At 36.8% G+C, this 9,708-nt stretch overlaps 1 protein-coding gene across 2 annotated transcripts in view; it reads right to left on the bottom strand.

The window, feature by feature from the left end:
- Positions 1-9,708, bottom strand: part of RAB3GAP2 (RAB3 GTPase activating non-catalytic protein subunit 2) — a 94,324-nt gene continuing 84,616 nt past the window's right edge. For both annotated transcript variants that reach the window (XM_079107450.1, XM_079107449.1), the window contains exons 29-35: positions 9,291-9,326; positions 7,198-7,272; positions 6,676-6,894; positions 2,310-2,399; positions 1,823-2,041; positions 518-676; positions 1-302 (exon numbers count right to left, since the gene is read on the bottom strand). In XM_079107450.1, the coding sequence (XP_078963576.1) occupies positions 147-302; positions 518-676; positions 1,823-2,041; positions 2,310-2,399; positions 6,676-6,894; positions 7,198-7,272; positions 9,291-9,326 (954 nt within the window). In that variant the 3' untranslated portion in view covers positions 1-146. The remainder of the gene's footprint in view (positions 303-517; positions 677-1,822; positions 2,042-2,309; positions 2,400-6,675; positions 6,895-7,197; positions 7,273-9,290; positions 9,327-9,708) is intronic.

The raw sequence follows: 9,708 nt of genomic DNA, 5'->3' as shown, positions 1-9,708 counted from the left end.
TTGCACTTTTTAAAAGTAATATATATTTTTATTTTACAAAAAAAAAAAACATATTCCATAAAATTTCAGATCTTACTATGTTAAATAACCATGCATTAATTCATGTTATAGTCACACAATTTTAGACTATTTTCAGTAGATGAGTGTCACAAAGAAGGAATGGATATGGCTTCCACAGCTTCAATGAGGTGTAAGGCTAGACTATACTGCCCATGTTTTTCTGGTAAAAGCTCAATTACTTTATTTACGAGTTTAGCTGTTGTTGCAATTGGCACTTCAGTGTTTTGAAGATCCTGGGGATTCTGCAAATGGGACAAAAATATAATCTATTAGTTATATGCAACCAAAAGTAACTGATATCGACTTAAAGTATAATATCTACTTCCCAATAAAAATGCTTTCCTTTGGAACCAGGCAAATCAAACTTGTAATTTAAATTTTCTTCATAACTGCTACTAAATATTCATTTAGTAGAATAACCAATGACCTTCTTTCTAATTTCCTTTATTGTACTTACCATTGCCTTCAGCCAAGTGCAGAGTGTGGGTGGCAGTCTGGCCAGCAGCTCCATCCCTTCTTTTGTCTGGGTGTGGAGAAGAGCATAAGCCAGCCTTTGCCCTGTCAACACTAGCAGCTGAGAGGCGAGGACCTCTTTGTCATGAACCTGTAGAATGGCCTGAGGATGTGGACATGGAGAAATAATGTAGTAAAAGCTAACCAATTTATATTTTGTAGGAAAAAAGCAAGGGGGATGTTATTGGATGAAGAGAGAGATCCTAGTTTGTTTTTGAGCTATGGCTCAAAGTAAAATATAAATCAATAAGCATTTAATTTCAAACTGGTGATCAGCTCACTGATTATCACCTTCCCCTCTCCCCTTTTTTGCAGTCTTCAGACTCAAACCCAGGGCACCATTTGTGTGCTAGACAAGTGTTCTATTCGAGCTACATCCTTAGCTCCTCATCACCTAATTTTAATTCAGCACAACTACACAGGTCTTGTTTCCAAGCATTTGGCAAAGGAAAGGAATTATATTAGATCATGTCATGACTACTTACAACCTTCTTAATGGCTTCTGAATGTACTCAGAAGAATAATGGGCTAGGAGACTGTCTATGATTGGCCCCTGCCAACATCCCCTCTGCATTTCACACGTTTGCTCCTTGCTTACTAGGTTTGGCAGCCACACTGGCTCTTTTGGTCTTGGCCATGCTGGTTCCAATTACAGGACCTTGTACATATTTGTTACTCTGTCTTGAGTGCTGTTACCCCAGGTTTCTAAGTGGCAGGTTGTTTTATATTCTTTGGGCCGTGGTTTGAATGTCATCTTCTCTGACTCCCGTTCCAATGTAGTAGTGCATATTTATTCATATAATGCTTTTTATTTTCCTTATAGCACTTATCACTTAATACAAAAATTAGCAGCAAATATTGATTCCATTAAGAAGCAGCCTTGGCTCCTTTGCTCACTGCTGTACCTATCCAAAGAGCAGGCCTATCATACTGTAGGAATTTCTTTGATTACACTTTTATATCTTAATATTCTATTATTCTATTTTTGTACCTAAAAGTTCTAACAAAAGGAAGAACAAAAAGCTTTATTGGAGGGCTGGGGTGGTGGCTCAGTGGTAGAGCACTTATTTAGCAAATGTGAGGCACTGAGTTCCATCCTCAGCGCCACATAAAAACAAATAAAAGTATGCCTATCTACAACTAAAAAAAAAAAAAAAAAAAAAAAAGACTTCAAAATTCTAGTGATTCTTTACTCCAGTTACCAGTTTTATAACTTAAGCCCAGTTATCCTTCATGGGGTCATAATTACCTCTTCTGCTAAGTGGTCAACTCCATAGTTGTAGAGCTCTCCTACGTAATGCCTCCTTATAACATCTTCACTAACTTGAAGGTGATGGGCTAAATCCACAGCTAGAACTGGCCAATCTTGATCCTTCCCAGGAATGGTTGCTACCTCTTCTGAGGGATCTCTCTCCTTTGTGACTGAATGCTGGGACTGGACAGCTGCACTGATGACTTTCAGTAAGAACTTGAAAATGGAGGAGATAGAGTGTCTTGTTAGTATGATTCATTCAAGAAAACCTAAATCAAAGTAATTATTAGCTTTTTTTCAGTTAAGAGTGGCTCTTCCATTAAAAATGTTTATTAACAAAACAAAGGAACACACAATTTAAAGGGAAACTAGCTGTTAAAAATTACCTTGAAAGTGGTCATCCTTATAAAGTTCATCTGGATTTTTGTTTTGCTGTTCCCCCGCCACCAAGAAACGAGAATGAAATCCAATAACTAGAATTTACCTGTTGTCGTATAGAAATAAAATTTGGATCCATTTCCCCACTGGGTAATAACTGAATTGAAGTTAAATCTTTGAAAAATGCATTTTTTCCCTAAAGAGATCAAGAAAAGTGATGCTTGTTGATTATTTGGGAGAAAAAGCACAAGATTAAAAAAGTAAACCATTTAATCATTAATAATTCATGGTGATTTAATTTCTCCTTAAATAAGATTTTACAGTTTTACTCATTTAATCTTATAACAATTATCTAATATATGGTAGGTAGCCTTTAAGATCCCCAGTAATCCCCTCCCTTGACTGGGCTGATGATTTGTTGCTAGCAAATGGAATTAGGCAGAGGTGACAGCAGGTCACTTCTGAAATTAAGTTACAAAAGGACTAGCTTCTGACTTGAGGGCTTACATTCATTCCCACCCACTTTGAGGGAAGCTATCTGCCATGTACGTTGCCCTGCACATCAGCACATGTGGCAAAGTACCGAATCCTGCCAACAGGATTGCTTGGAAGTAGACCACCCTGTCCCCACCCCAGCAGAGCCTTTCTGTGAGACCACATCCCTGGTTGACATCTGACTATAGCCTCATGAGAGACTATACCAGGGATGCCTAGATAAGGGGAAGTCAGATTCCCAAAGCATAACAACTGAGATAATAAATGGTGTTTGCTTTTAGCCTCCACGTTTTGGGACCATTTGTTAAGCAGCAACAGATATATAAAGCATAAGAACAGTGTATACTCTAAATCATTTTTAAAATATGTTGAATTGTTTAAAACCACCTTGTCTGAGAATAGATGTGTCTGAGTTATCAAAATAGAATATCAGAAAATATTTCAGAAGACAGGAAACATATCAGAGCAAAGAACACTGGTCTTTAAGTTGGAAGAGCAGGCTCTAGCCCCAGCCATCACTTCCACTATCTCAGACAATGACCCCACCGTTTGGTTTACCATTTCTTTTGCAAACAAGTCATTCCAGATATCTTCTAAAATACCTTCCATACCTAATATGATTCAAGGTCACCCATTGTGACTCCCAAGTAGGTTAAAGCTACTCACCCTTCAGTGATAAGACACACAAACGTCCCAGAGCAACATTCTGGACATCACTATTGGCAAGTTTTTCCATACACTCACCACCATCTGTTACTATGCAGTTCCTACCTGACAGTCTTAGATTTCAGGGACTACAATTATATCATCTATTATTTACTATGTTCCAGGCACTGCAAAGTACTTTATGTTGAATATGTCAATTAACCCTCACAATAACCATGAAGTAGGCACTAGAAATATTTTCACTTTCTAAATAAAAAAAAAAAAAAAAAAAAAACAGAGACTCAGAGAGATTAAATAATGATTCTAATTTAGCAAATGGGATTCTGTTTTGCTAGCCAGCAAACTGTACTACCTCATGACAGCCACATAGTTCTCTTAAGTCATCTTGGCATGATATGGGCTAAGATTGACCCCACCACTATGCTTGTCCAGTTTGGAATGTGTTCTGGTTTCACAAAGTTCCTGGTTTTGGAGAGTACTGAGCTAGGTACTTTATTTTGGTATTTCCTGTTTTTTTCCTTTCCTTTTATGTATGCTTCCCTTTTACAATTTCAAGTGAAATATATACCCGTTTATTCAAAATCAATACCTATAAATATAATACATAAATATTGTACTAGGAAGATTAAAATTTGCCATCAGACTTCCCCTAGTCTTTCTTTCAAAAGTAAAACTATTGGGATCTATCTAAATTCCTTCCTCCTTGCTTCCCTTCCTTCAGCTAGGGATTGAACCCAGGTCCTTGTACAGACATAAGCATGTACTCTACCATTCAGCTACACCCCCAGCTCAATCAGTGGGATCTAAATGTTACATGTTGCTGATTAAAAATAAATTTCTTAAAATATATTATTTCTGATATTATGCAGAAGGTATATATAACTTTAAACTAAATATGTCCAAAATCATCCTAAATGGGCTTCCTTAAAATGGCATGCCCACTTTCGCAAGCTTAAAAATGGATTTATCTGTAACCTCTTCCATCTCCTTTGGCATTATGTCCAGTATGTCACTAGATTATTGATTTCTCCAAATCCTTCTCTAGTCCATATCCTCTCCGACTTCTGACTTCCAATGCTTTTCCAAACTCTACACACTATGTCCTCCAGTCTCTTCTGCAATACTGTGCCATGCCACTTTTCTTTAACATTGCCTAATTACATGTGTTAAACATTAATTGAGCTCTTATTATGTGCCAGGCATAATGGCACACAGACTTGGGAAGAAGGTGGTTGGTTCAAGATGCATAGACAAAAACTTTGAAGGAATGACCCTTTAGTATAAACTGAATGAATAGGAGCCATTCAAAATAGTTGTGTATGCAAAGTAAACAACTCAAGTGAAGACAAGTGATAAAAATGCACGGTTTCTCGGGAATGGAAGAGGGTGGGTAGCAGTGGCTACAGCACATAGTGCAAGAAAAGAATGGCTGATAAGGCAATGAAGGAGAGTTATGGCTGTGAGAAGCTTTCTTCCTTCATGTTTCCACATGGCAGAGGTTCCCGTTAGAATGACATTCCAGGTATCCTGCTCCAACCCTTGCTCACTCCTCCCCACATGGACTGGTGAATTTAAGAAGGAACTGAACACTCAATGTCCTTGCTTTCCCTAATGAAGAGAGAACATATCCTCTGTTCCTACAGAGTCAAGTATATCTGGGGGAGGCCTGCAGGGGTCCCACTGCCTCTTCTTGAGTGTGCAAGTCTCTGACAGAAAGGTGAAATAAGCCCACTTTCCCATTGGCTTAAGCTGTGTTATCTGGCTTAGCTTCTATCAGTAAAAAGTTTACAGTATTTACATAATAGATTTTCTTTAAGTTATGAAAGTATGAAATTATGTCATTTGCTGAAAAAATGGAAATGAAGAACATGTTACATGAAATAAGACAGATGCAGAAAAGTCAAAGGTCAAGTGTTTTCTCTCATGTGAAAGCTAGAGAGAAAAAAGAGAAGGAATTAAAAAAAGGATCTCATAAAAACAGAAGGGAGAAAAAAGATCAATCAAGAGGGAGGATGGAGACAAGGGGATGGGGAAGTACTGGGGAATGAAATCTACCAAATTATGCTATGTCCATGTGTCCATGTGTGACTATACCACAATACCACAATGAATCTCAATTATATATATATATACACACACACACAAACACACACACATATGAACATATATATGATTATAATTCACTAATTAAAGTATTAATAGAAGGGAGATCAGTAGAATAGAGTGCACACATTAGGAGAGAGGCAAGAAGCGGAAAGGTCCTAGGGAATGAGGTTGTTCAAATTATGTGCATGTTCAAATATAGCATAAAGAATTCCACTGTTTTATTATATTTATTTGTCTTTATGTGGCACTGAGGATTGAACCCAGTGCCTCACACAAGTGAAGCAAGCACTCTACCACTGAGCTACAACACCAACCCTGAATTCCACTATTAATTGTAATGCACCAAGAAAAAAAAACAGATATTTTTATCTCTACTTGTTGGAATTCTATGTCTCTCTCACTGGGCACCTGCATGGAGGAGGAAATGGTTTTATTATTCACAGCAGCCAAACTATGGAGGTTATGTTCTATTAACGAGTGTGGACAACAAAAGCCAAAGCCAAAAAGCCTTAAGAAAGGAACTAAGATGATTCGATGACCTATGGTTTTGGAAGACAGCTCTTGCAGCATGGGTTTTAAGAAAGAATTAGTGGCAGGGTAATTAGAAGGGAGCTGTTGTAACCACCAAGGTAACAGTGATGGAGAGAAATGGATAGGTAGGATTTAAGAAGAACTTTTAAGAATACATGTCAGTTGGTAAACTGGTTTGAAGTAGGGAACTGAACCAGATAACTTCAAGGTTTCTAGAGTGTGCCAATGCACAAATCATGATGTTATATTAATTACCAATTATGCAAGTTTAGGTCAGGGGTAGCATGGGATGAGGGTTTGAAGATTAGCTTAGGTAATAGGTGTCTTAAGCCCCTAAGGACACTCAAAAAGAAATGTCCAATAGAAATACATGCCTTAAACTCAGGATAGATCAGGTCTAGAGATAAACAAAAGGGAAAGCATGATGAGTCTATCTACGGAGAACACAAAGAATGAGAAGGGCAGACAGCTAAGAGGGAAAAATCTAAGGGATACCAATATGTAAAGTAAATCATCAGAATGTGATCAAAATGGGAATAAAGACCTGGAACCTCACAATAAATTATCCTACATAAGTCATAAAAGTACTGAACAACTTTTATTCAATAAGAAAATCCATGTATCTGCTAAACCTGCAACTCCAAAATAGCTCTGAAATTCTTTGGAGAACTCACCTTACTATCAAAAAGTGAAAGTGGCTTCACAGTCTTCAGAGAAAACCGCATGATTGCATACAAGATGGAGCACAGGATGGAATGGTGCTCCACCAGTGGGTAGTGGATGTGCTTCTGTTCAAGGGCCAGCTCCACTATTGAGATAGGTCCTTCTACAGAGAGCCAAGCATCCTCAGTATCCAGGACAGGCACTTGTATTTCATCCCTGCTAACGTCTGCCTAAGGATTTTGAGAACGGAGAGCTGTGTTAACAACTGGAGAAATAACTGCTTGCAAATATCCTAATGAGTTTATCAGCAGCGACGTGCAAACTCATTCCATACTATCCAACTGTAGTTAAAGACATGAAGTTTAATTTCAATAAGAATTTAATAAGGAACATCACTATCTTTTAGGCATAGGTCAAAGTTTAGAAGAGAATAAATGAAAAATAAACTCATAATAGTCCTTTCTTAAGTCCAATAACTTTCAGAATAATTAATATCTTAGGAGCCATTCAGAATGAAAATACACCTCTTTTACCTCCATTAAAGTCTGAAGAAGATCTAAGCAGGAGCCCAGGAAAGATGTCATTGCTGTGTCACTCATTCCCACATCCTATAAAAAGGAATATAATTAGTCCCTGTAGCAAAACTTACCAAAAAAACAACACATCTATTCATTTGAGTTGAAGTCACAGCATTAATACAATTCAATTCCCTCCTTTGGGTTCTTTAGAGCCAAACGATTTTTTTTTTTTTTTTAATTTTTTTTTTTATTCTTTTTTTTTATTTATTTATTTTTTTATTGTAAACAAATGGGATACATGTTGTTTCTCTGTTTGTACATGGCGTAAAGGCATACCAAACGATTTTAAAATTTGGCTTTAAAAAGCGGTATTACTCTCATGGGCTGTGGTTGTGGCTCAGTGGTATAGCGCTTGCCTAGTACGCATGAGGCCTGGGGTTCGATCCTCAGCACCACATAAAAATAAAATAGTTATTATGTCCACCTACCACTAAAAAAAACTAAATAAATAAAAGCTCACGTTTAAAAAAAAAAAGTTGTACTACTATCAGCTTTAAAAAAATTAGTGTTCTGGGCTGGAGATGTAAGCTCAGTGGTAGGGCATATGTTTAGCATGCACAAGGCTCTGGGCTGATCCTCAGTGCATGCACACCAAGTAAGTACACAAAAATTAATGTACTTCATATATTACAAAAACAATAGTCTTTTGCTAGCCAAATAATCACAGAAGATAGTAAAATGTATACAAGAGTCCCATCTGAGAAGTTCTAATAAAACAGGCAGGTCTGGTTTCAAAACATCTTTTAGTAACTAAACTGAATCCTCCAAACAAGACTAGAATCCCCAACTCAAGAACTAAATATTGGATTCATGCTGTGGGCAACAGATGACTCTCAATGACTCCCTTAAAGGGCCAGTCCAAGGGGATATTGCATTTATGTGCATCTTTTTGAAACCAACAACCAGTAAATTTCTCACATCCCCAAAGTACATCATTCAGTGTGTTTATGTAAACGTACATGCAAATATACATACATAACTCCAGTCATACCAATCATACAAACACTCTTGAGAACATAACAGAATTCTTTGACAATGGTGACTTGTTTTTTTTAGGACTGAGGCCTGGATTTGTGTGTCCTAATATTTCTTAGGCTATTTGTAATAAGAATAATTCAAAGTTTTGGGCAAAAGCTGGCACTATAAATCACTGGCCTCAAATACAAGTCCAGTATCTGTGAATTAGAGTATTATTTGATTCAAAATAAATAAACTAATTAATGAACAATTCTGTTAATCAGAGGTAAAAACAGAACTGCTCAGTCTTATAGAAGAAGCCCCTGTAGTGTAAGGGCTTCCAGAATCCCACCTTGCTGGGAAGATTCCTAATTGGGGTATTCATATGTTAATTAATTTCCCACCCAATGGGTATAGCCTCCTTATCAGAATGCAAATTAACTCTTAACAGATGTATACCACACTATTTCAGTTTTGTACTGTAAATTATAGCCAGTAACAAGTAAAAGTATGGAGAAACAAACAAAAAAACAAAATCATTTAATTTCAATGTTGTATTTGTATGGTTATTAAATATAGGCACATGCTATAATCCCAGTGACTCAGCAAGCTGAGGCAGGAGGATCAGAAGTTCCAGACTAGCCTGGGCAACTTAGTGAGACTGTGTCTCAAAAGAAAAAATAAAATGACTAGGGATATGGCTCAATTCAATCCCCAGTACCCTCCCCCACCAAAAAAAAATTTCACTATTCATAGGAATCTGCTTCAATTTGATGTTGGATTTTTGTATTTTAAATTTCCAAAGTAGAACAAAATTATATAGAAAAGATAGGTTATCTTTCTGTCCATAGTTCAAAGTTGGATACATCTAATAAAAAACTTAGTTTAAACATCCTATCTGACAATCTGGAAAGGTAAATTAAAATAAGCCATAGTTCATGATTAGTTTCCTTAACATATCCTTCACTTTCCATTTTTCTTATCTCCTGATGTGTCATCAAAATGACAAAAGGCAAAGTTCACCTCTAATAAGGTACTATGGAAAGGGTAGAATTAACAACAATATTTCTGGTTAAAAGAGATTCACTTACCCTTCGGCATAACCTATCCTTTGGTGATTTTCCAACCTACAACAAAAGGAAACAAAATGCTATATTATTTGGTAATTTGAATTAAAAGGCAAAACTAGGTTATAGAACATTTTTTTTTTAATTTTTTTTTAATTGTAGATGGACACAATACCTTTATTTTATTTACTTATTTTTATATGGTGCTGAGGATCGAACCCAGTACCTCATACCCACCAGGTAAGCACTCTACCACAGCGCTACAACTCCAGCCCTACAGAACATTTTAAGTACTATTAAAAACTATAAATGCAGCTCTAAAAAAAACATGGCACCCCACCACCTGTCAATCTGCGTTAGCCCGCCTCTCACATTACAGGAATTTCCGGCTTACGTTGCTGTAATTTTCCTGCCTCCAGCATTACGTCCTAATATGTCATTG

Source organism: Sciurus vulgaris, assembly GCF_902686455.1.
Source record: "Sciurus vulgaris genome assembly, chromosome: 12".
In the NCBI taxonomy this organism is placed as follows: Eukaryota; Metazoa; Chordata; class Mammalia; order Rodentia; family Sciuridae; genus Sciurus; species Sciurus vulgaris.
This window is presented reverse-complemented; position numbering and strand designations above follow the sequence as displayed.